At 33.1% G+C, this 27,553-nt stretch overlaps 2 protein-coding genes and 1 long non-coding RNA gene across 5 annotated transcripts; 2 read left to right on the forward strand and 1 right to left on the reverse strand.

Moving 5' to 3' along the window:
* Positions 1-769: 769 nt before the first annotated feature.
* LOC139989926 (acyl-CoA Delta-9 desaturase) lies at positions 770-21,403 on the forward strand. Of its 3 annotated transcripts, none has more exons than XM_072008654.1 (6): positions 770-1,001; positions 17,922-18,145; positions 19,447-19,577; positions 19,990-20,195; positions 20,492-20,677; positions 20,856-21,403. In XM_072008654.1, exons 2-6 carry the CDS (start codon positions 17,935-17,937, stop codon positions 21,175-21,177), a joined length of 1,056 nt encoding a protein of 351 aa, XP_071864755.1. In that variant the 5' UTR covers positions 770-1,001; positions 17,922-17,934; the 3' UTR covers positions 21,178-21,403. The 3 variants fall into 3 exon arrangements, with proteins under 3 accessions (XP_071864755.1, XP_071864754.1, XP_071864753.1); XM_072008653.1 differs by lacking the exon at positions 770-1,001 and adding an exon at positions 7,734-7,752; XM_072008652.1 differs by lacking the exon at positions 770-1,001 and adding an exon at positions 16,366-16,388.
* LOC139989927 (uncharacterized) lies at positions 10,797-11,718 on the forward strand. Its single transcript, XR_011800444.1, has 2 exons — positions 10,797-11,569; positions 11,658-11,718. It is a non-coding gene; the product is annotated as an uncharacterized lncRNA (long non-coding RNA).
* A 2,117-nt stretch (positions 21,404-23,520) lies between the features above and the next one.
* Positions 23,521-27,553, reverse strand: LOC139989925 (acyl-CoA Delta(11) desaturase). The gene is made up of 6 exons (XM_072008651.1): positions 27,429-27,553; positions 26,935-27,077; positions 26,538-26,668; positions 26,222-26,427; positions 25,708-25,890; positions 23,521-25,183 (listed from the first exon to the last, which is right to left on the reverse strand). The coding sequence occupies exons 1-6, from the start codon at positions 27,536-27,538 to the stop codon at positions 24,874-24,876; spliced, it is 1,083 nt and encodes a 360-aa protein (XP_071864752.1). The 5' UTR covers positions 27,539-27,553; the 3' UTR covers positions 23,521-24,873.

The following is a 27,553-nucleotide window of genomic DNA, read 5'->3' on the forward strand; positions in this document are numbered from 1 at the left end:
AAAGCTATATTGATGATGATTAATATTAAAAATGTAAATAATTTATCACTACATAATGCTAATGATAATCGCTATTAAATAACCTTACTATTACAGCGAGTAAAATGCCTTAACAATAGTGTTAAAGAAATGTTTTTATATTCTAACTTCTTACAATATAAAAGAGATTATAAAGGAAATAAAATATCTAGAAGTTTGCTATAATTGAATTAACTGATAACTTATTGAAGTTATTGAAACGCACTTAACATATTGTTCCATTTATCTGATCCCAAATTTTTAAATGAGAAATAGTAGCAACGGTACAAAATAAGAAGATATCTTTTCTAGAGGAATTTTTCTAATAATTCAAAGGGTTTACGTATATTTTAATTTTCTTTATTTACGCGTTCAGGATCATCAGCGTATCTATAAAAAAAATCTATAAAAGAATCTAAAAAAAGAAATGAAACGTTTTGGACAAAACCTTAAAATCTTATAATTTATGCGAAGTCAAAAGACAAAAAAGTTTTATTTTCATTAACACACAAGAATATGTACATATATTAAATACTGTGTAAAGAATTATGTACATATGTATTTTCTTCGATATAGGTACATATATATATATATATATATAGAACTTCGCATACTTACGCATTTGCTGGTAAGGTCACAGAATGAACGCGGAGAGGCGCCACTAGTTCTTCCGACTAACGTTGAGCGCGCTTGTGTTTGTGTTTGTCGGCTATTTAGCTCTTGCCTCGTGTTGCCGGCGTTTCAGTCTTACTTTGCTGTCAGATCGTTCAATTTCGAGATTGCCAATCCATTCGCGAGCGATAATAGTGCATCTCAAAGGGTCAATTTGGACGATTAGAAGAGAAGGAGCTTTGTGTAGCAGTAATTAATTTATATAAAATCGTGTCACATCGACGACGTAAGGCAACAACATTCATCAAGTTGGTTGAACGAGAAAGGTTAACCGGCGAATAATTCAACAAGGGTAGTAATAGAGCTAACAGGTATGTTTTCCTTACTGTTCTATCTGTTTCCATTGTCCCTTACACACGATCGTATATATTCGTCGTTAAGAATGTTCAAATTATTCCATTTAGTAAGATTAAAAATTTCGAACTTTCTATAAGACGAGAGAAAAAAAAGAGGGAGAGAAGATCGTAGAAATCGAAGTTTATAGGATAATCTCAATATTTCACGGTCATTTCTTCAACGTTTTTCGCTTGCGAATAAATAAAAGACAGATAATTCCTTTCGTATTTCTCAATTCGGCAGACGGCCGGTCATCACAGCGTCGCGTGATCAGATCTTTCGTACGTCTAAGAATTTATCAATGTTCAAGATGATGTAATAGCATTACGCGTGCTGTATATGTTTCGTTTTTCCAAAATAATTCGATTTTAAAACTATTTACGACTACAGTACAACATTTCTAGCAAATAAATCAAGATAGAAGAAACGTATAAGGATATATATATACACGTGTATATAAATATAACATTTGTATTTGTATCTATAAAATCATCGAAACATGATTCGCAGTTTTAAAAATGCCCCATTGTAAACCAAGAAAATTTCTTTTCAAGTTCAAAATTACAAATAGCTTATTTCCATTCTGATAGTTCTAACGTTAACGGACGTACTAAAATAGCGTTAAATAATGTACCGTTAATTATAATTTTTCTGGCTCTGTATTATCGGATTTGCGTATTGCCTATTTCACGTATATACATGTATACGGCGTATAATAAGGAAATTTCTCTTTTTTGGCGTGAATCGTATCATGGCAATAGCAATAAAAATACCTCAGTTTAACATTTAAAGAGTGATGAACGCTGAGTAACGAACAATCAATTTCTTTCTTCCCATGAAAGTTCGAATCGAAATTGGAAAAGAAAACTCGCGATTACTTGATTCGAATGAAACAAGCAAATCACGTGTTTTAAAAATAATATAACTTGAAAAAAATGAACGACCGCAGGTAACGCAAGGTCATCCATCCAAGATGAATTTCATTGACGCGTAGCTTTAATTACGTTTCTGTGTATCTTGTCTACGATATGAAGTCTCAGTATCACGTTTATCGCAGTCTTTAATCGTTATAGCGTCTAACGAAATCATACACGTTATTTGTAGCGTTGAGTACATGCGAATGATAAGATCTTTCGTGTAATTAGTTGTGAACTATATTATCCTCTGTTGATTCTTTTGCGACTATAAACATCTTTTAAGTAATTTCTCTTTTATATATAACGAGTCAAATGCTATAATGTTATGTTGACTTTAGTATTGAAATTACCAAATTTTTTTATCGCTTGATATTGCCGTAAGTAATATAAGTCTGTTTTAGACTTCGTGGACAAAAATACAAATTTTTAACTTTTCCTTCCTTCGATACGGTATGAGAACACGCACATGAAACGACATTTCTTAAATTGTTAATTCGTATACGTTTCTAGCATGTTGCAATATATATGCACGTATATGTAATCCTAGTAACTTTAGGAACAGGCTACTACGGTCGCATGAACGTTCGCCTGAGAGTTATGAAGCGATAACAAAATTTACGATACCGTGCGACAAGTAGTAAAAATAGTTACGCTTTCCTTGTTCTCTTTTATGTTTTTATTTAGATGTAAACCTGGCTACGTGCCTTTCTTCCTTCTTTTTTTTGTTACTGTCTTTTCGTGGCATTGCCTACTATTTGAAAGTTAAATATTTACCTATTCTTATCTGTATTTCTCGCGATCGTGGAGATGATTTCCTTCGCATAACTTAAGCGATTTAAGATAAACTAATACTTTTAATTCCAAACGTGATATAATATTTGATATTTTATTTTACGTTTGCAGTATCGATCTGTCGGAAATTTTCGAAGCGAAGATAATACACTTTTTACAGTGTTTAGATAGTATAGATAGTGGTTACAAGATAGTGTAAGATATTTTGAAAGTAGTGGTCGTAATCAGTAATACGAGTAATTATAAATGACTGGACGTTATAATTTCTTAAAAATTTCAGCTTCATTGTATATCTCGGTAGAATGACTTATATAACATTAATTCAAACATTTAAAGTCAGTATAAGAATTATGAGATAGGAGACGAAATTTAATATATCTATATTCATGCTATAAATGCATCACTCAATGTCAAGGTCTCCTCATCAAGCTCACAATATGCATAATTCTACACATATTCTTTAATCATTTTGACATGCCTTATTTGTATAAGATATAGCGCGACCTACAATTTATTCGAAACATGTTCAAGGTGATTGAATTTAAAGTACGAATTAGTAATTCTTTAACGAGGTTGAAGGATACAGTGCGTGCCAATCTTCGGACCAGCGTCTCAACGGTGTCAAACCTGTTGAACTGTTTGAAAACATTTCTTCGATTCGCTTGTTGTTGGCAAAGGTTGACCGTTGTTCTAAGTAGATCCAGTGTGTTTATTCCGCTTCTGCCTCGAGCAGCCAAGTATTTCTCTCAACGCACACCGTTACTGAGTCTACAAGTTTAGAAAAATTGACCAATGCGTAGCGCAATATTCATACTATAATTTAATCTCTCAAAAATTCGTTCAATTTTAGCGAAATAAAACACTCTCTTTTTTATTTCATAACTTTATTACAGTAACACTTACAAAATTACATAAGAACCTGTTTTTTTTTGTCTTTTTTTTAGAAAAAAACGTTTCCATTTAATTAAATTCAAAGATGGATCTTAAGAGACTAATACAAATATTACTTTATGTTCTCGGTATGTTCACTCGTCAAAAATTTAACTCATGTATTTTTATTAGAAGCTATCTCGCGGTTTTGAACTTTTTTCCCTGCGTACAACAGTTTCTCATTTTCTGATAGCGAAAGCTAAATTTATAATCTAGTTGAAAGTAGTTGCAATTTTTAAGACGAATGATACATTCGCGGCGCGTCGTTTACAATTTCATTCTTGATCAGATACGAGGATGTAATCGGGCACCGGAAACGTCGATTCGATTAAAGTCGATTAGTAGCAGCGGTTCGATCCAACTCCCATATTCTGCACTTCTGACGATAGAAAATATTTTTGTGCGTCAGTTGTTTTACATGTCCTATCGTGCAAAAATCGAATAAGCTTTTCTCAATAATAGATTTTCATGTTTGAAATTCTAATACTATTTCGTAATTGTTGTTTATTTCCTCAGTTAGTTACATAACAAATATTAGCATTATTTGACGCATTATTTCAAAGTACATACATCATTTATATTTTTAAATACTGTATCGAAAAGTTACTTCTATTTAGATTTCTTAATGAGTACTCTATTAACAAATCTGCATACCGTATTGGACTACAAGTGTAAAACTGATAATAATAAATATTATAAAACACATGTAAATAATATTAGATAATAATGTTTTAATTATTACCTTCGAATTTCTATAATTAGAACGTTTCAGTTTTCAGATGTTCTGTAATATTAATATATAGGTGTGAATTAGTTACGACTATATATATATATATATCTGTAAACTTCAACGACCGCAGTAATTCATTCAGTCGTTCATTTTGAACCTGCTTTGCGTTTAAAATAATCTCAATTTACTTATTACAAAATCTCGAAATTACTCCATATTATCCTAAGTATTTTACAAATTCTTCAAATAGCGACAATTGTTCGGGATATTTTAATATAAAAGTAAAGAATAATTTTTTCATAACATAGCAGTACGTTATGTAACTTTGGAAATAATCAAAATTAATTTTTGAATTATAATATGGTGAGGTAGTACCATTATGCATGCATGCACCATATAAAGGATTATCATAATCAGTTATGAGCATGTTTTGCAGAGGTAAACAGAAATATATTTACACGCGGTACGGTTAAAACGTGTACTACTCTCACACCTACAATACATCTATAACACATGTGCTAAAACAATGTTACTACAGATTCTCGTATTATACGAAAAAACGGGATAATCTTTTTCCAAAAAATTTAATACACGCATTTCCATAAAATATAGAAATTCCGAATTAGAATTTCGTGCGATGTCACCTACGATCAATGTATCTAGTTAGGCAACTTTCTCCGTGTAATTTTCTTGAACATCTGTAGCATTTTTAGCATAATCATTACGATCGATATTAGTATTACGTGGTTTCGATACCACTGTTATGCTGGATTTTATCGGATGTACGCAGGAAAGATTATGAGACCGTGGTTATACGTTATCAGAAGTGTGTCGTTCTAAATTGTAAACGATTACTTCCTGAATATAGTTGCGATAATATGCAAATATGTATGTGTGCAAGTGCCCCAACCTTGAACGTTAATTGCCCATTACGTTTTATTTAACATTGCTATAAAAAAGCGGCACCCTATGACATTTATTTGTCATTATCTTGTTTCAATGGACTAATGTTAAAGCTACACGCTGAATTTACTGACCATGTACATGATACAGTATTACACAAATATATAAAATGGCATGCAGCTATATGTTATGCACAGGTCTTTTTTTTACGCTTCTTGAGGCTATTCATTTATTCATAAAGTCGAAGTAAATGACAGGATTACTGAAAGCTGTCGTTTTTAAACAGCTACTAGATTAATTATTTTTAATGATCCGGTACTACGTGGATGTAGTTATTTGTGCAATAGTGCAGTTGAAATTGTCAGAAATTCACATCTCACAGGGATTATCTCAAAACTACTAAATTATCAAATTCCTAAATTTTCAAGTTGTCGAATTTTTAATTATTAATAATTATTTTAATAATTACGCGTCGTATACTTTGCTTGGTAAATTTATTCGCGCGAATTCTCGCGTCTCGCAACACCTTTCTCCTGTTATTTTACATCGGAAGTATCACAACTCGGTATTTTCTTTCATTACGGCTCGCAATCAGCTCATTATACGACACAAAGAAACTGAAATCAGTTGAAAGTGCGAGTCTACAATACCTCATAATGCTCGAGCAACTTCTATTCACTTGACTGCCTCTTTAAACTCCTCTCGAACGTATTTCAAGTTGATTCAATCAACTATGCCCTCGGTTTGATCTCGGAAGTTCAATGACAAAATCGCAATGATGTAGCGAATAATAAAGGATGTATGTTTGCTCCATACATTCACCGACTCAATATTCATAACCCTGTAAATGATAATAGTTTGCATCATGTCATTCGCATTATTACATCGCATTAAGACACGATTTAAATATAGTGCGCAAACTACGCGTGAAATTTTGCGGCTATTCCACATAGGACAATTTAGTCTTAAGTACGTGAGATCATCACCGGTGTTATTGCATTTGCGCCTTTCCTTACCTCGCCCGATGACGATTTACAATCTCATACGTGGACTTTAACTCTGAAATTCTGTGAAGAAAGGACTTTGAACATCAACGTGATGGACTTCGAACATTTTGTAAGTAGACTCTACAATTCCTCGATAATAATGCAAATTGTTCGAAACAAGAATTCGTACATACACAAAGTCTTCAAATATCTGGAACGATGAGTGTTCATTTTTGCCATGTATACAATTTAAATCGTGATTTACTATACATCAATCATATGACGATATATAAACTTGAACTTGTCGAGGGACAAGCTGATTCATATAACCAAGTCGTTGATATGATAGGAGTGCTACCTATTTCTCCCTACCATCTGTGATTTTTCGTTCTGTTAATAGGAGTTCGCGTTCGTATAAGAGAATTCCACCGAACATTAAATATATAACAATGTTGTAATCAAAATTGTATCAATTATAGAGCATGAGAGTATTTCACATAACACGTATCCCTAATGTTTACATTTCAGTGTTAGACGCTCATATAAGTGGATTGATGCTCGGCAGAAATTTAGATAATAGGAAATCAGCTAAAATGTAGATAATTAGAATCTACAATGTCGTTCACGTAAATGGAGTATTACTGTAATTATAAACATCCGATATTTTACATAAAGTTACGATAAATCTTATTTAATTGCTTTATGTCTGAATACGAGATTTGTACGTTATGCTATATGCGTACGCATATGCTACATGCTATGTGTACACCATTATTCGCTTACAATCCCCGGTGTTATCTTACTTTGGCTCACTCTGCTGCGAATACGTGATCGTGAATGAGATATAACAACGTCCTACCTTCGTAACATCGAGCTTTACGTTCTGCCCTATGGAATTCATATTCAGAGAATCGACAATGTTTAAGAATTAGAAATTAATTGCCGCGCAATTAACATTGATCGTTGCTTTTGGTATTGTTTCGGTGATACGCATCTCGACAATTTAATTGTAAGATTGCATCATCAACGTACTTATACAGTTCCAAGTTTGCTTAGAACGTGTAGTTCTAATAAGTAGTGGGGGCGTCGTTAATCAAAATTCGAGGTCATTTAAGCGGGCAGTATTTATATGCATAGTTGAACTATCTAATAGATTTGATATAACGTTTCTGTTAAAAACGTTTTTCTTTAAAGAACGCTTAATTAGATTGACCACGTAATAGCGCTTTTCACTTTTCAAATTAATGTCTAGTCAACAACTGAGTCACGTAATACGCGGACGAGGAAGCGAACGAAGCCTCGTGATTCTCTCGCACGCAGCATCTCGTGCTTCTCGTCATTCGTGTGTGACGTTCGTTGCCTACACATTTATTACACCATATAGCGTACTCCGTTGTACATTTGCTCAACGTTCGCGCATCCACGTTCAGTGTTACTGGACATGGTGGGATAAGCTTATTTAATACATGTACGTATATATATTTCGAGCGTTAATTGGAGATATAGTTGAAGTTTCATTGCTTTAATTTTTCCATTTTCTGATTTATGCGAATCGATTGTATCTCCAGACTAACCTTTACCTTTCGACATACGACTTTAGCTTCAAGTTCGGAGTTTAGTTTAGCGATACACCTCTTCCCCTTGTAATTCCAATGTAATTTATGTATCGTTAAAATTCATTCCCTTTCTCTATAGGACTGCCGATATATAGGCTATTTATTAACATAAATTTTTGTTTGAAATTGAAATTCCTAAGAGCGAATAGAGAAACTAATTATGCAAACACGTCGACTGCCACGATAGTCAACAATGTTTGACAGAAAATTAATTTACATTAGATGAACAGCTAAATTCCTAAAGAATTGTCGAAACGCTCAATATTGGACGCGTACTAAAGCGATTAAACAGTTTATTTTTTGGTGGCGTATAGACAAATTTTTGTAAAGGAGAATTTTTCTTCTTCTTTAAATTCTTGGATCTAAAACGTTAGAATATGCGAATTTCTTTGTCAAAAGGATTAAAAGCTTCTCGCGGTGTAACGAAGCTGCCAAAAAGACGGAAAGAATGAGTTGATAGAATGTTTTGATACGCGCATTTATTTTGTATCAACGATATAAATATGCAACTCTAGCAATAATTGTACATGTTACGAATTTGGATAAACACTTTATGGTACAGTTTAAAATATGAAATACACGAACAAATAAACATATGAGTATATGTATACTTACTTGATGTGTAATTGTGCAAATACCAATATTGTTAATTCGTAGGAATTCGGTAAGAGTTTGCTATTTTAGTTATTAATACAATAAGATCCGTTCAATATTTGAAGCGACATCCAAGTATACATATTTGTCGAACGTTTAAAATATCAAGTATGCATAGGCTAATTTAATTTAAGATGAACTCATATATTTTTCGCATACTTCCTAGACTGTAAAATATTTAATATATGTATAAATAACTACAGTTTAATTTCAGTAGAAGTATTAAAAGTTTTGCTAATATATGTATAGTTATAACTCCGATCTAAACATTATGTATAAAGAATTCGTCATGTATGGAATGACGAATAATGGTTGTGATAGTAATAGTAATAATAATAATAATAGTTTGATTAGCATTTGAAATTAATTCGAGAGAGATTGTGTAGAAATTTCATAAATGTGCTTAATCACGTTTGGCGATTTCCCTTTTATTTACATGTTGTAGTTACGTTTCTACGTTTTTTGATGCTTTATACATGCCTCTATGTCGTATAAGGTAAGCCATATACCTGCTTAAATCTTACGTATCATTCATCACGTATTTCAACAATTCTGAAAGTTTCCTCCTCACTTATTTCGCATCTGCCTTTTGTCTAAATCAACTCAATTTTTTAATTATAGAAAATTGTGTTATTCGACGATCTCGTTAAGAGCAATCAGATACTCGTAAATTATTTAAATCAGGATAATTATCAATTATTTTTCAAATTGCGCTAAAGTGGCACTTTCTGATGTAACGAAGTTCCGCCATATGTGTTTTTGTTCGATCTAAATAAGTTTTGTTGTAAATCCAAAAAGTAACAACGATTCTTATGCCCATATAAATTACGTACCAGTGCAAATATGCGGACACAATACGAACTATTGCTTTTAAGTCTCGGACATCGGATGAAGCGACGTGAAAGCGGGTCAAAACCACCTGCTATATATATATATCGTCAGTTCGCTGGAAGAGGAACAATTTCGTGAATTAAAAATTTATTATTTTATGTAATGAAATTATATTATTTAAAAAAATATCATAGGTTCGAGAATTATTTTAATTCTGTAGCTCTTTTCTTAATAGCGAGTTATATGCATGGATAATATTTTATTAAAGACTTAAAACTTAAAAGTTAACTAGATTATAAGAAAAAAACTTTTTCATCGGTAAATAATCGAATAATTAATAATTTTTTATTTCAATTTTCTTATTTCGAACTGATTTGCAGAATAATTTATTTCTCTTATTTATCTCACTTTTCTATCAAACCAAAGATATATGTATATATATATCTTTGTTTTCAAAAAATATATATCTGATAATAGAAGTGAAAATATAGTAGGGCAAAATTTATCTGGGAAAATTCGATCACCTGTGAACGTATTAAGTTAATAGGTAAATAGCAGAACGCGTTCGGAATCTGGCACAAAATTCTTTATAAGCGTGGCTATAAGACCTCGTACAGATATGATTGAGTTGAATCTTCGCCAGAGTGTGAATTAAGGAACATAACGAAACCTGTACTGTATATGAAGCTACGACAATTGTATCAATGTCACCAATTACATTTTATAATTGCGCTGGTTGTTACGACAAATTGCACGCGATACGAAAGAGATTTATTTATCGATTATTTAAATATTTCGTATAAACGAAGTTTCTCAATTTTTGCTATTGAAATACATATTCGTGAAAAAAGTACAAGTCTGAGAGAAATATGTCTACAAAGTAATGTTTCATAAAGTTCCAGACTTTTTCATTTTTGTAATGTGGAATTATAGAAATATAAGTAATATTTGATAATGAAGTATAAAGGAAGATAAAGAAACAAATAATATATTTTATGCTGTTCACATATAAGTGAAAAAGTAATAGTCGAAGCAAAATCCTTCTCCGAGCCAAAGGCCACAAACTCAGATACCCATAAAACTACGGTTACGTGTTAATGACTTCTACACCTGCCAACCCAAACGCAAAACGTAATATATGTACAGTTGATGAGTGTCACACGCTGATATCGTAGATTAATTACTTCTATTTAAAAAAATATTGTTGAGTGTAAATGCTAAGTCCACAATATAATTCTTTTTCATTAATTTTTGTTTTTATCTTGTTTCGAGTTTTATTCACATATCATTCAAGTGTTACTAGATAAGACTGATTCGTTATATAAGAAAACAATTTTTTAAATTAACATTCAATTGCGAAATAACTCTACTAAGATTTAGCATCTTCTGTTTTAGTAACAGTGTAACAGCTTTTGTCGACTATACGTGCGGCGTATATTTATATCATCTTATGCGGTAATGAAATTGATCTATTCCAATCTCCCACTCTTTTAACCATAATTTCCTTAGAACTCTTTCGTGTATACCCGAAATACTAGAAATCCTTCTTCTGAACCTAAATTCTTCTTAGTTTCATGTTCAAGGTTGCTCTATGCAGGTTCATCGATTGAACGTGTCTTCCGTACGATTCAGAGCGTGTTACGTTTGCATTCACCGTTTGAAAATCAGTCTTCCGATATAATTCGACTCGCTTCGAACGGAGAATCAGTCTGTTCTCCCTTCTCTGGCTCTCGATTCATTTTTCTCGATTGTTCGGCCCGGTAAATTCACGTTTCCCCGTTCTTAAAGCGCATGGCGCTCACCTCACACGTATTCTCCCAACACATAGACACGTAGCCGTTGCGGATTGCGAGTTCCATGAGGTATATGTATTCTAGTATACGGTACAGGAACACGTCGATACTATTCTAGTGTGGTGCGCGACCAGCCGCACGTATTTGAACGAACACCATTCGCTGGTTTGAAGTGGCGAGAGCAGCAATGCGCAGCGTGATTGGCTCAGACCATCTCAGCTGAGCCGTAGTTCGAGGGGCGTCGCAACGTGTCTGATTTTAGGTGTCCCTCTATCAAGCAGAAACTCACTATTATCGAAGCGGTCCTGCGCTTGTTGGCGTTTACTCTGCCTATACTACTTTATACTCTACTGATACTACTTGAATTTCCCGCGCAATTCAGAAAATCTTGGTAAACATTAATTTTTTTTTACCTCCTTTCATGATTCTTATTGCTCGTTGCAGTTCGAACGATTTAAGATTGTTATTCATTCATTCAGAAATTCGTTTCCTAGGACAGACACAGATATCATGGATGATTGAACGAAACATAATACTTATGTATGTATAATGTGTATTTTTTATACTATGTATCTATTGGACGTTATTATCTTTCTATAGACTCGATTTATATTTCATTCAATTTTTCTTAGGATTAACATTGTACCACTGCGTTTTGTTACCAAGTTCTATACGTATTTATAGCAATAGCTAATTTTAATGTTTTCAATGGCAACAGAGAATTGTAACAAAAAGAACCATACATATGCACATATCTACAAATGTTTTTTTAATATTGCACGGACATTTACGTAATTTATAATTAAAATACAATTACATGTAAATCTGTTTTTTTGCTTTCCTGCTTTTTATTTGTAACTTCAAATCAGACGAAATTAATTCTAACTTTTTATCATTTATATTTAATACAAGTAAATATTATCTGAAGTTTTATCATTGTCAGACTTCGAATATTAATGGGGAGCAATTTTGCGTCAGATTTTGCAACAAATCTAAGGAACAAAAGTCATTGATAACTCCAGAATATATCTAAGTTTTAACTTTGCACACTTAGTGTTAAGACATATTCAGAATCACTTTAGATTAGATTACTAGTTCACGTGCTTGTGGTTTGATTCAAGTATTTCTATAATTCGAATTTTTGCGAATTAAATGTGATAGTGTATAATGTTACAAGGAGTGTACTCACAGCTCTTACACATCTTAATCTTTTTAATGAGTTTTTGCACAATAATAACGTTTGAAAAACTGAAATTAATGATAACAATAGATAGGTCATGAATGAATCAAGAGTAGAGTCTGACGAATTGAAGTTAATGGTATTAATCAATAATTTATAAGATTTCTAAACTTTCAAGCCTTTCAGTTATAAGTGTTATAAAATAACGAAAGATTTACGATAAGTGATATGAAAAATAACTATCTTATTCTCGTAAAGCCCTCTTTTGTATTTCTAGTTTGACAATATTTTGTGGAGGGATAAATATTAGTATAAATAACTACGTTACGTAATTGGTGGTATTTAATGCCATCTTGTTACACATAAATACCATAGAATTTTGTACGTTATGAAAAAGTTAATATTAAAATTTTATTTTCTAACAATATTAAAATTTTGCAAATTCAAATCCTATTCGAAGAATTTTCAAGACAATATCCTTTTTTTCATACATTTACCATTTATCAATTATCTTTAATATGAGAACTGTTCAAAATAATCAGTTGGTGGAATATTTGACAGATTTGTTATCTTTACGATACACGTAGACTATTGTTGTCACTGTAAAAAAATTAATGTTAATTTTTATCGCGATAAAACCATGTCTGTTTATTTTTAACATATCACTTCAATTACAATCATCTATGCGATGTTATAATATACCTACAGATACGTAGGTTGATTCTAATATCGAATATTTTCTATAGTGATATGTAAAGAAACTTAGATGGTTGTAAATATACATTTTATTAATTTTTTACAGGTTTTCATATATAGCATTATATATTGAATCCTTGTCATATCTCCATTTATTCTTATTCTGTTTTTCTTATATTCATTTATAACTGATATTAATTCATGAAGCTGGGTATTATTAGCTTTAATTTGCCGAGCTGCAGGTACCAGTGGCTAATTAAATAATTAAAGTTACACACGAGAACCTTTTCTTGCTAGGTCGAAGACAGACAATATAAATATAAAAGATAAAGAGTCGGCATTGATGTAACACGTACAATGGAAAATTGATAAAAAGTCGAATGTTATCTATCATTTGTGTTTGATTGATACTAGAGTGATAATGTCTAAAAGATATATGTGACAAAAATTATAAATATGTAATATTATTGTGATAAACGGCACTGACTAAACGTGGATTAGAATACAACACGAGTTTCTAAACATTTCGCCACGTGTGTTTGTATATTCATAAATAATTTAAGAAATTTATTCGTTCACGTTTCTATTCAATTCATATTACATCATTCGGTTATTTCATCAAGATCTTATAGTAGGCAGTATCTACCTGTGCATAAATCGAGAATAAATTATATCCACTCGACGAAATGATCGATTGAGATTCTAGAACTATGGCTATGTATATTTCGATACAGACAAAGTGTGTCGCATGTAAGCATAGAAAAGTATTTTATTAGACGAATTACGTAAATGCGATTAGCTTTATGTAATCACGCGATACGTTTGTTTGGTACGTAATCCCTCCTTATCTTCATACCATTAGGAAATCTCTATGATCACTGATCGAATTAACGCACGAATAGTTTAATATCGATCGGTGTCTTTGACCTCCTTCCGATCACTTTATTATTCTAAATAAAATAACGCTTATAAATAACGAAATAAAAAGTTAATTTATTTTATACGATTGTATATAGTAAAAAGTTAAACAAGAAGTGAAAAGATACAATAACTAAAATATTCTAGTTATAGCGCCCATAGCAAATTGTACGTTATCTGAGAAGAGTGCTAGGATTCTAAAGAAGTCAAAGAATTAAATTTTCAATTTAATTGCGTTTCGACCGATGATTCCTTTAATTTGTGGCATATATATCATTTCTTATTAACAAATTGTTGACGAATATGGATAAATAATTTGTGTTATAACGCTGTCGCTATAAATGCAAACACGTTAACAGTTAATTATGTAATTGTCACAGAAACAATATCGTAAGACGTAAATTATGTTACATGCATATGATACTGTCTTTTATTGTTGAACAAAACGTTATATCTTGAATGTATCAACTTTTTTTGTAAGGGATATATTTCCATAAATTGTACATTATAAATAAATTTATATAAATAATGATGTCATGATTCCGTCGGTAGTTATATATCACACATTGTGTAATATATCAATTAATTATAATATATAAATATTTTTTATCTGCGGATAAAAATGTTGAATTGCAATTTTACACATATTTTTATTTTCCACTGTGTAATTTTACACGAGGTGCTTTAAAAATTTATTGTGATGAATGTACGAGGTTATCAATGGTGGCAAATCAGTCTGGCGGTAAATCAATATAACGAACAGAATATGTATAATTGATAATTGGTTAATGTAACGTAAATGATTGACAATTGCCTATGACTTACGGATATGACCTGCGATTCAAATTGAATAAAGAAATTTGATTACTGAATATGGAGATTCTTCCTTCTGTATGGATCATACATTTGACGTTTAACAATTGCATATGTATATGTACTTAGGAATAATCAGTACAAGTAGTATTACAGTAATACGAAGTTAATTTCACTTTCATTTACTGAACATGTTAAACTATGAACAAACGCCTCTTAATAAAAATTATAAAAAATCGGAACAAACTGTAATTGTTATGTTGAAATTCTGATTTTGTTGATAAAAATTGTAATATTCGTTTTATTTTTACGTTTGCTGCTATAAAATTTCTAGCGAATTGTCCTTCGCTCCTTGTCCTAGTGATTCGACTTTCTGTACATAAGATACGAAACGACATTCCATTCCGTAACCTCTATCATTTTCAACCCTATTTCATGGCACCCCATTCTCCGCTATATCTCTGCCTCCTATTCAGCAATTTCTTTTCAAAGCAAACAGTCTCCGTTACTTTTTAAAAATCCTGCAACCACATCTCCGCCATTTCATTCCCGATGCTAACCCTATCCTTACACTCGCTCTCCTTTATACTCCCTCCCATAACGTTATCATTCAACATTTTCTGTCTTCTATAGCAACGCTTTTACTCTCTCGTACCTTCATAACCTCCATTCTCTGCCTTTCTTTCTCCGAGTTTTTTTCTCAACTCCTTCGAACCTTCGTCTCTACCCCAACTTGTTCAACTGAACTTGCGTCAAGGTTCTAGACAACGTACGTTCTAGTCGACTTTACGATCTTTGATATGGATCAACGGACCCTAAGGAAAGAATTTCGACCAACGAAACTCCGTCGCAAGAAAGAAGATATACATATTTCGGTGGTGTCGCGTCGGTACGCGGTACGGACGAGCCTGCGTGCCAAGGAGGGCGCGCGTCTCGCGATCTAGCCTTCAGTCGATAGACAACCACGTTCGGGCATCGACGAAATATTTCATTCTCCTTTTCTACCCCAGTAGCATATTTTCCATTGACTCGGTCTACGGCCACCACCTCTTCCACCCCTTTGCTGTCGCTGGACCAGTAGTGGAGGTTACAGGTGTTGCCAAACGGGCGTCTGGCAGCTGTTGTCCCTGAATATATGTATAGACGTTACGGGTCGACGACTGTGATAAACCCGTGATAACAGTGAAAGTGGCGACTCTTGAGGACGATTTAAATACGATCTAAGGTTCATTAAACATATCGAGGTAAAAGACAAAGTGAATTTTCGAACTGTAAAATATTAACGGTGGACACCTTCGTTTGAATTTCGAATGGGAGACGTTATTAGCAAAAGGAAATGGTAAAAGAATTAGTTAATCGTAGGATTAAATCGTTGAATCATGGACGAGTAGAATCGCAGGTGATGGATTGAATCTGTAAGGTTGGTCGGGGAAGCTGTTTTCACTGCTGGTGTTATCGATTTCGTCGGGATGTCCTGTTTTGACGGGACGAAGGGATGGTTGTTCGGTTTCATGTCGGGAAATATTTCGCAACGTTTGCACGAGATTCCATGTATGAGGATCTAGAATGTACTTAGGCGACACGTCTGTGAACCGATGAACAGGTATGGTTTTTTGTTATTACGGAGAAAGGAGGTTTGGTGAGTGTTGGAATTTTTTTTCCTTCGGTTCTCTTATTCTTTGCTCTCTTGTGTTTTCTTCGACATTCTCTGCGTTTCCTGCGGCATACTTTTGTGTTTCCAAGGATAGGAATTCTAGTCAATTTCTTAGTTAGTTATTTTATTTTTCAGGTAACTGGAGAGTTATTATTATTTGATATTTCTTTCGTTCGTGTCATTTTGTCATTAATTGAGCGACCATATTGTAATGAGTTTGTTGTATTTCATGTCATTTCGTATTATGTCTTCTTGATAAATGTATGTTAGTTCGTCGAAACAAGTAGAAGTGTGATTTTTCTATTACAGCATTCAGTTGTTATTTTGAATAAAGAATGAAATATTTTAATGTTGAATTGAATACAATTGAAGTTAATGCATTTCAGTTTATTAGAAAAAAATTCGATATATAATCGTTTTATGCAATAATTTTCTGCTTTATGAAAAGATATCAGTTTCGTTGAATAAAGATTTTTCATTATATCATCGTGTCAATTACTGGAATAAAAAGATTTACAGAGTAATTTAATTGATACCCTTATATCAAAGACATACCTAAGAGGTCACATATGTTAATAAATTGATTCCCCTGTTGTGTAATAATTGCACAATAATCATCAGCTTTACCAACACGTTGAAAGAACTGTGCCGATGAATTAATAATCGATTAATGTTCGAGTTTCTCAGTAAAGTGCCATTTTATTATCACGCATCATTAATTAATATTGGTCGAACATGCCATATATATTCCATGCTATCGTATCGGAATTTTTCAGTTTTTAGTGATTCTGATTAGCCGAGAGTAACATTGATACACATATATATCGTTGTAAGGTAGCAGAAAAGGAAACAGAAAATCATTGTAGTTGAACTTTCCTTAGAACTTAATATGCGTTATTCATATCTTTTAAGATGTTTCAACACTTTAACGTGCAATGTTCTACGTTCTTGGATTTTACAAGTCGGTTTTTAATACAATATAAAAATATAGTGTCGCAATAGAACATTATATATATATTATGTAATAGCTTATACATACGTAATTGAATTTAAATATGTGTTAAGAAAGTTCTTCCAAACAATGCTTTTATGTCACGTTATTAAGCTGCAAAAGGAAAAGAATCATCCCCATTGTAAATAATTCCGTGTAAATAATAATTCCATTCTACGTAAGAAATATATACTTAATGTTGCATTTTTTCCATTCCAATTCCAATGATTCATTTTTCATATACATATATCATGCGTCACATATTTGTGTATACCTACGTTGACGTCAATTCTTTCGATTGCACCGAGTTAAAATGTATAAAAACATAACAGGATTTGATTAGTATTTATGCATTCGTTATAACGTAATATTATTACGAAGTTGAAATGTTAAATTATGTAGATAAATTTTCACTCTTTTATCCATGTAAAGTTCTTGTAGCTTTGTACGAATTGTTTCAGTAAATCTAATACACTGCTTTCCTTTTTTAGGAAGAAAGAAGGAATGGCGCCGAATATAACGAGTAGCCCGACAGGTGTACTGTTCGAGGGTGAAACTTTGGAGGAGACCTCAAGGGTGGCCGACGCGCCTAAAACAAAATACAAGAGACAGATCGTTTGGAGGAATGTGATTATTTTCTCGTATCTTCATATAAGCGCCGTTTATGGACTGTACCTCGCTCTTACATCGGCAAAATGGGCGACGTTATTATTCAGTGAGTGAAACATACATACATATACATACATATTAATAATAATAAGTATAATATTTTGTAACTAGGATTGGCTTGTTATAAGTTAACAACCGACCCGTTCAGCTTATCTCTCGTAATATTCCTACTATCCAAATTCATTCCATAGTTCACGTTTTCCTTATGCCTGAAATATAAAGGTAATAATCGCGTAAAATTTCTCGCAGACGTGATAAGCAATTTATCGACGTGATTAATACACTACGAAGTTCAAACGTTTTGCTTAGCTTTCAACATGACTTGTTTAAAGGCCAAAGTGATTTGACTTTACTTGATGTTAAGGTATTCGACTTGATCGATGGTTATCTTGTATAATTCCGTAATTGCTTCTCTCTTCTTCCTTTTTTTTCCTTTTTTTTTTTTCGTACGATTAGGAAAATAAGCGGGTCATATGTCGCTGAAGCGCTTAAAAAGAAGGACACATGTGTATTAATTTGAATTGGCTAACATAGTAGGTTGCTAGTTGCGACAGAAAGATCGACATTAATTCGAAAATTAAAAATTCTGCGATCAATACAATTCAGTTGGATGAACTTAATTCACCTCTTCACCCTCTTTCAACTTATTCTACCGTTACATTAAACTCAACTATTTTTAACTATGTTTTGAAAAAATTCTCTTAATTATCTGTAAATTCGTGACAACTTCTATGGAATTGTCTAGACCCAGTCATGTTGTCTGTGCGATAAAATGACCTCGTAAAATGGCATCGTACCAAATTTGAGTTTAGAAATCGTACGTTCGATGGGTTGCATGCCAACGAAACCAAAGCTTGTACGAATAAGTTAGTCAGCGTTAATTAATTATTTAAAGGAGGAAAGTGGGAAGTACTCATATGCGTCAATGAGACGTTCAATTGCACACACATGTTGACGTACGCAGATTTTCTTGTTTGTTCTAGAAAGAATTCTTTCTGGATTGTTGTTCACTCTGATAATAATTATTATTATCGTGATATAGTTGAGATTATAAACATAATTATCAATAGATTGTAAAGTAGCAATTCATTTTTTACTTGATCCTCTTTTATCCTTGATTTTCTTTGACAAGATTTTTTCTTCATTTTGAAAAAGTTTTAATTCTTGAACAATCGTATATGCAACGTAATAAACATGTCGATAAAAAATTTTGTCGTACTTAATGAAACTTACATAAACCCAGTTTATAAACGGTCAATTCTAGTTCGTTCTTTCAGAAGATTCAATGATTTCTATGTATCGATACGATCGAGATCAGTATCCTTAATTTTCGTTTTTGTTTTGCAGCGATCTTCTTGCATGTATACAGTGCTTTGGGGATTACAGCTGGCGCTCACAGATTATGGGCACACAGATCATACAAAGCGAAATGGCCCCTGCAGTTGTTCCTGATGATTGGCAATACAATAGCCTTCCAAGTAAGCAATCGATCGAGTAATTACTGAACGGTGAATCGTATGACGACCTCGCTACATAAGATTGGGAAAGAAAAGAGAAAACAAATTATTATCCAGACGGCTTTTGGATAATTTTAATACGATCTGTATTGTGTCTAGTGGATGAAGTTATGGAATCTTAAATTTCGTTTGCTTACATTAAGTAGATATGCCAATATTGAGAGATAAAAAAATATTCTATTCCAAGTTCTTAGAGTATTCGATTTCCCTGAATTGAAATCAAACGTAAAGGAGGTCTGTAATTCTCTAATTAGATCAGAGATCGAGTAGCGATACTTCCCCTAATGCCCGACTCTTGGTGCAACTAGGAATGGTTCAGAGTAAATAGATTTTTGTTTTTAAATTTTTTTTTTAATACGTTTATCCTCGATAGGATGCGGCAGTCGATTGGGCCAGAGATCACAGACTTCACCATAAATACAGCGAGACGAACGCAGACCCTCATAACGCGAAGAGGGGATTCTTCTTCGCGCATGTTGGCTGGTTGCTGTGTAGGAAACATCCGGACATCCGCGCGAAAGGCAAAGGAATTGATCTCAGTGACCTGAAGAACAATCCTATACTGAATTTCCAGAAAAAGTGAGTGCCCTTTATCGATTCTCTTTGCGACCCAGTGAAATGGAAAATTTGATCTTCTTTCTACGTTCAATATTAAATTACAAGATTTTTAAGAACCGATTCGAAACTTTCAGGAAAATTGATCACTACGGCAGAAGATTGTAGTGTTACAGTATTTTTAACTAGAATGAAGCGATCTTGAGTTCTTTTTTTAGATAATTTAATTAAAATATATTTTATACACGGAATAAATATAAATCAAAATAAACAAATAAAGAAAGATAAAGTTTCTAATGCGTTGTACAACGTGTCTGCAGATATTATGCGATTCTGATGCCTCTACTGTGTTTTATTATACCGACTATAATTCCTGTCTACTGCTGGAACGAGACTTGGGGGAACAGTTACTTCGTCCCTACTGTTTTGCGCTACGTCTATACGCTGAATATGACTTGGTTGGTCAACTCTGCGGCTCATATGTTTGGAAACAAACCATATGACAAGTTAGTATTATTTACATAATTTTGGTTCTATCTATCGAGTTAGTCGGTTTCGAAAGAAACAGAACTTGTATATTTCGCGTTAAAAAAAAAAAAAGATCAACGACGAAAGTCTCTAATTTTCTAAAAAGCTGTATTAAGAAAAAATGTAATGGAAGAGGAATTAAATGATATTTTTTAGGTATATCAACCCCGTGGAAAATAAAATGGTAGCCATAACGGCTTTAGGCGAGGGTTGGCACAACTATCATCACGTATTTCCATGGGACTACAAAACGGCAGAATTGGGCAATTACAAAGTTAACATAACAACGCTATTCATTGACGCCTGCTCAAAACTTGGCCTCGCGTACGATATGAAGATAGTACCTCAAGATATGGTGCAGAAACGAGTAGAGAGAACCGGCGACGGAAGCCATAACGTGTGGGGTTGGGGTGACAAAGATCAGACGCAACAAGATAGAGATGTGACAATGGTGGTGAATCTGAAGAAAGATCATTAACGGACACAAATATTGTGCTAGGCTGATCGTTTTCTCAATGGAGAATAGTAAACGATAGCCTACTTCTTTGTACAGTTCTTTACGGAAGGGGTGGTATATAAGTTATCCGGTAATCAATTGAAATATCTTGGGATAGCTCTTAATATTCTTAGTTAACCGGTTATATTAGCATCAGTTATATCCAATTTTTCCGATATTGGTTTACAATAAAGGATAAAACATTGTATATTATTTCGTTGCGTGTTTCCGCTAAGATTGATATTCGCCCCAAGTGTACAAAAGTACGCGGTACTATCGAACAAAGATCTTTATTCTATTTTATTAGTCTTATGTTATTGTAATGTAATCTTAAAATAATAGTTAACGTACTTTGAATATCAATTTCTACAAAATAAAAAATATTTATATCTTGATTGACGGCGTAGGCTGTCTTGCGGATTACTGATCACGGCCGATATTATAATTACGTGAACTCTTAAGTGTCTTCAGTGATTATGGGTGAAAATCGATACTTCGGATAGACACTTTAACGACTTCCTAGATCGTAACGATAGACTCGCAGGCGACGATAGTTTAAAACTATATATATGTATATATATATGTATATATATATATATACACATACCAAATTCCGAAGAACATTGATGCTTGTAATAGCTGGTGAAACTGTTCCATAGGATTTATGGATACTGAATTAAATTTCTGTTCTTGAGCTCTCTATCCGATGGCAGTGTGGATTCTATCCTTAGAATGCTTCTTTGCTGTCTTTGGCTTTTATTTATTTCATATTAATAGTCGATATCAGAGCTGCGAAGCATAAAAGGAGATAGATACGAATGCTTTTAGCATGTTTAATCAGAAAAAAAAAAAAATGTTATGTTAACGCGGGTTATTATAGCGGCCACGTAATTAAGACGCGTTAAACGTTTTCTCATAAAGAACCGAGTGAATCGAGAGAAACTCGTCGAGGATTTTATGCTTTATGATAATATGCCTCTTTAGCCCTTTTAATGCTATAAATCATTCGTTCTTTCAAAAATTGAAAATTTTTCGTAACTCTGATTCGTACGGTTTCACTATTGTTTTTCGCCTTACACATTTCCGTTTTTCCTTTTATGATCGTTCCTTAATCCTTTCAAGATGCTTGCTCTCATCCTATCAAATAGCATGCTATTTTTGTAATAAAAATCCTATCTTTCGTTTCTACTTTCTTTTTCCTTTCTTTCTCTTTATTTTTATTTGGAAGTTTAATCACAATACAACGTAAATTATTTAGTAGTGATGTTTGAGTCAATTATGGGAACACGGGAATTTAATATACCGCGTTTCCTTTTCCTTTCGTTCGATTCGTTATTGGATCGAATGTAACCTTAGAAAGCGGAAACTAGATGAAGAATGTAAACAAATATAGCTTTAGTTTGTCTTGTTCTGAACATTTTCTTTTTTCTTCTTTTATATTTACTTTTTTTTTTTACCGAATACAACATTAATTATATTCATCGATTATTACTGATATGATTCTAAATATTTTTCTATGCGCATGGTAGAAAGCAATATTCTTTTCGTTTTTGGAAATTGACATTATAATTTGTGATATGTAGAATTGCAAAAGATAGTAGAATACATTTCTTTAATTAAAGATGTTTAAAAAATAGAAGAAGCGTCTCGCTTTCTCGGGTTAAAGACTAAGAAGGATAAAAGAAATAGAATACGATATCATTCTAATTTGTTCTCTCTTCCTGAAAAGAAGTGAGCGCGTAAAAAACACAATAATATTTGTACTAGACGACACCATTTGAAAAAACACATTAGAAAGCGTAATTGTAAAAAAGAAGAAGAAAACTAAGATGATGTCGATCAAGATGAGGACCTCTGGTACCTTTAAGAAAAGCACGTCGTGCTCTGCAACGATTTGCACGTGTATATTTGTAAAATTATTTGCAACATAGTCGATTGCAAGAAAGATTGTAAAGAAAGTGAAAAAAACATTGTACGCTTAATGTAAATGTAAACGACTGTCAGTTTTCTACTTGAACCTCTTCGAATATTTTTTGTTATCGTGCGGACGCTTGTGATATTTGTTGATATTTAATATTTGTTTCTCTGAGAGACATTTCATCCTTGACAAAATATCCTTCTCCGTGTGAAGAATTAAAAAATTAGCTAAACAAACTTTCAGGCAAGGGTCTCCTTCGTTGTCTTCAGAACTTTATTAAAAAAAGGAACAGTAGGTAGCAAAATTCTTTCTACGTTCAAGCATATGGTGAATCTTTCTTTGCCAAAAGTGTCTTAGAACATTAATTTCGAAGTACCACTACAACCTTTCTCGTTGATTTGTTAAAAAAAAAAAAAAACAAAAAAAACAAAAAAGGATGCTCAACATGTTTCTCACCGATCTGTACACTTTTACAGAACATTCGCCGTACCCAACATATATGTTTTTCTGAAAATTGGTTGTCGCTATGATTACACGTGTCTGACCAATTCTTCGTTTCCATAGCATCTACTTATCTTTCTTCACCCTACTGGCTTTTCGGGTGTTCACTTGTGAGTATAAGAAGTGTGATAATTGTATGAATTCGCGTTACGATGGCGGTACGACGGTGTACACAGACGATTGATATCAAAGATTGCATAGAGATTAGCAATTAGTGTGAAAAAAAGACGAGGGGGGCAAATTTCGCTAACGTTGTGCGAAATTTTGAAGAAAGTATATATGACGGTATTTTTCACAAGATCGCCCTCGTTTTTTCCATGTGTTTTTTTTTCATATGTATAAAGAAATAACTCGCATACGAGTATACTAAGATTTTTTCGCAGACGTACAAATATGTCCGTTCGCAGACGTTAACTGTGCAAGGAACTATCTGAGATTAGTTCTAAGATTTAATCTTAACTTTAAATAAAAGTGTGATGTGTTACCAGATTTTAAGAGACAAATATATATGTTGTTTTGTTACCAGATCAGGACGAAATGATTGATTTTATTCCATTTCGTAGCATGCCGATAATTATATAAGAGCATTCAGGGTAATCATTTCTCTCGTTTGATTAATTTCTTTCTCGTTGCATGAGTAGTAACGTAACTGGACGTTTGCTGAACGATTCATTTTGATAAATATTTCTTCCTTAATTATCTTTCTTTCTTTTCTTTTTTTTTGTTTTCTTTTTGTTTTTATTTAATTAAAAATTAAATTCGTTGTTTGAATTTAATTGTAATCTCGTTTAAACTACAACTTGATGGAATCGCGATTTAGTAATTTAAGCTTGTTTCACATGGTGATTCCTTTTTCGTTATATTTCATTGCCATATTATTCTTCTAAGACCGATCAACCTAGAGCAATTGATAGTTTCCCAATTTTCAATTGAGACTAATTGCTCTAATTAAATAATATATTATTCTCTACACAAAATGATTAACAAACTAAAGGTAGTTGAATGACATTTCAATGATAGATGTTTAATAATCTTTTCTTCTTTATGTGGTTTTGTCATCAAAAATTATATCATTGTTATTATAAAATTAATATATTATCAGAATATAACAAAGGTTCATATTCGTCAGTGAGTAATAATTTTTACGATTTGTCGATGCTCAGAATCGTATCAAGTAACGTTGGTAAAGAAAGACGATAAAAGAGCAATAAAATTTATCGTTTTAAGCTGCGACAAATCGGCACACTTTTATTTTCAGCTCAGTTCCTAACTATCAGCTTCATTCTTTTTGCGTTGTACATAGATTTTTCTTTCAGCATTCCAAGGCCCTCCGCAAGCGTCATTTTCTTCTTGCTCACCTCGTGAAGCATTTCTCTAACATCCTCGGAATCAGTTGTTTGCAGTAAAGTAACATAACCGAGCTCGTGCCATATTTTGATGAAAAACGTGGCCCAACCGTCCGCGTAGCTGCCGAATTCACCGCATTTCCAGTCCCATGGTACCATGTAGTGATACATCGGCCAAAATGACTTCGTTAGGAAGAATACACTGATGTTGTTTGGTGGCAATCTGGAACCGTGAGTAGTTTGCTTTGGATTTGGTACTTGATCATGCAAAAATTTTCGATACAAAGATTTCTTTAATTTTTTTGTTGCGATATCGATGTAAAATCTCTTCTCTAATTTCCAATTTCTCTATAAAAATTTATTTGTATGCAATATTAAGAAGAGAATTTCTTTTTCGTTCGAATTGTTTTTTTTTTTTTTTAATTGTTAACTAATGCACAATGTCTTATCGAATGATGGAGATGGATACGAAGCGATATTGACAACTGAAGAATATAATTTTCTAATTAAATTACATTGTATTTTACGAATTCAAGGAATTTGTTAATCCTGTCGAACAATTACAGCGAAATGATTAATCAGGGGATCGTTTGTATCAGTTTCATCAAGCTTCTTATATTTTCAACGAATTTAACATTTTATTGAACGGTGATTCCATCGTTGTCTATCCTGACAGTGCCGTGGCTACCAGGCATTTTAAAGAACAGTTTGTACAGTAAGCTAAAGGTATCTGAAATTTGCATTAACTTTTGCGTTTCCATACTCCAGATCGAGCGTGCACTGTTCACCAGCCAAGATACGTTCACCGTAATGGCGAATCGTAGCACTCCCGTGATCAGTATGCTTTCAGTCATCGATTCGTCCCAGTATTCCAGCGGCGCGTTCAATGGCAGTATTACTCCGAATATTATGAATAATGGCCAGTAGAATCTGTAAATGCAAAGAAGAGAAATTGGGTTACGAAGATGCGTGAAAAAATTAGGCAATAAGTTAAATAAATATTGAACGATTAAACGAAGAAAATATGTACGTTCGAAGTAATGGAATTGTGCGAAGAAGAGTTAGTGGCAGAAATTATTAGCGGAGTGTTACATTGCCAAAGAACGAGGGTCTCTTGTTTAGGAAGAGTAGAGATAGCAATGCAAGTTATTAGAAATGAAATTTAAACAAGCGGAAGCAACGAGTCAAAAATAATTTTTGATAGAATAATAAGAAATGTAAGGAAATTAGGCATTTTTAGCGTTCGTTAAGAAGATCTTACTTCTTTTGAAACCAAACATAGCCATCTTGCTCGATGTCACGTACATCGATCTCACGTTTGATCTCTTCAAGGTCCATACTCGGTGACAATATATTACCTACATAGTGACTATAGAAAAATCCTTTCTTATGATTGTACGGGTCTTTATCTGTCCCATAATACTTGTGATGAAGCCTGTGATATAATACCCAGTCGTGTATCGAACCCTGTAAACAAAATATAATTTATTAGGATAAGAACATGACAGGTGAGCTGTAACAATAACGATTAACTTAATAACCGGTTCATCCCTTAAGCAGAAATTTCAGGTACCTACCACTCCTGCTAGGGTGTGAAGCAACATGAGAAGAAGCCTGAGAGATCCCGTGGCTTCGTACGTACGGTGAGCCCATAATCTATGGGCACCTGCTGTCACTCCGAGGCAACCGAGGATCGTTATAAACGACGCTGGAAAATTTATTGACTGATCACAAAAGGTATACGCTAGAATTTGATTATTGTTTTAATTGAATGAAAGAATAAAGCAATATGGATCGTAAACCGTATAATTTTTAGCTTTAATACTGTTTGTTCCTCGAACGAATAATAAATTGAACTCTTGAAAAGACTATATTTTAGTGGAGGGGCACAGAACGATTGATGCGATAAATGCATCACAAGTTACAAAATTCGTCGTGTGAAACAAAAGAATAATAAAGTGCGTATTTTCTTACTATAAATCACGGTCATCCATTTAGCGGAAGTGAACAAAAACCAGATAGCGTATACTCCAAGGACGTGTATATAAATGTACCACAAAATGGCCGCCCATTTCATTTCTCGTTTCCTTGCTGGTTGTTTCTCGTCCAACATCGCGCTGTTTTTAAACAAATTGAAGATTACGCACGTCGCTCGACGAAACACAATCGGCACACATTTTCATCTATTCAGAATACTAACTTAGATCGTTAAAACATAAAATTCGATAAAAGTCACATAAAGTTGAAAAGGAAAAGACGAAAAATACATTTTACGAATACCAAATTGAAGTCTCCATGAAGGAAATCTAAAAGATTTGGAAGACCGTTTACAGCTTAAAAATTTATATTCTCTTTATATATTCTCTTAGCTGAGAATGTCACGAAATCGAACAATACACTGGAAACGAGAGACAATACAATTTGAGAAGTGAATTCACGTGTTTAGGCGATTGTGGATCGAAATTTACCTTATTCTGTAGCACGAGACACACTTCTGAATAGTTGGGAAAGAACTACTTAAACGAATTCGAACCATAAGCCTCGTCGACCGACCTTTTGGCTTCTCTTTGAATCTCATTAATAACTAAGATTT

Source organism: Bombus fervidus, chromosome 8, assembly GCF_041682495.2.
Source record: "Bombus fervidus isolate BK054 chromosome 8, iyBomFerv1, whole genome shotgun sequence".
NCBI classification, from domain to species: Eukaryota; Metazoa; Arthropoda; class Insecta; order Hymenoptera; family Apidae; genus Bombus; species Bombus fervidus.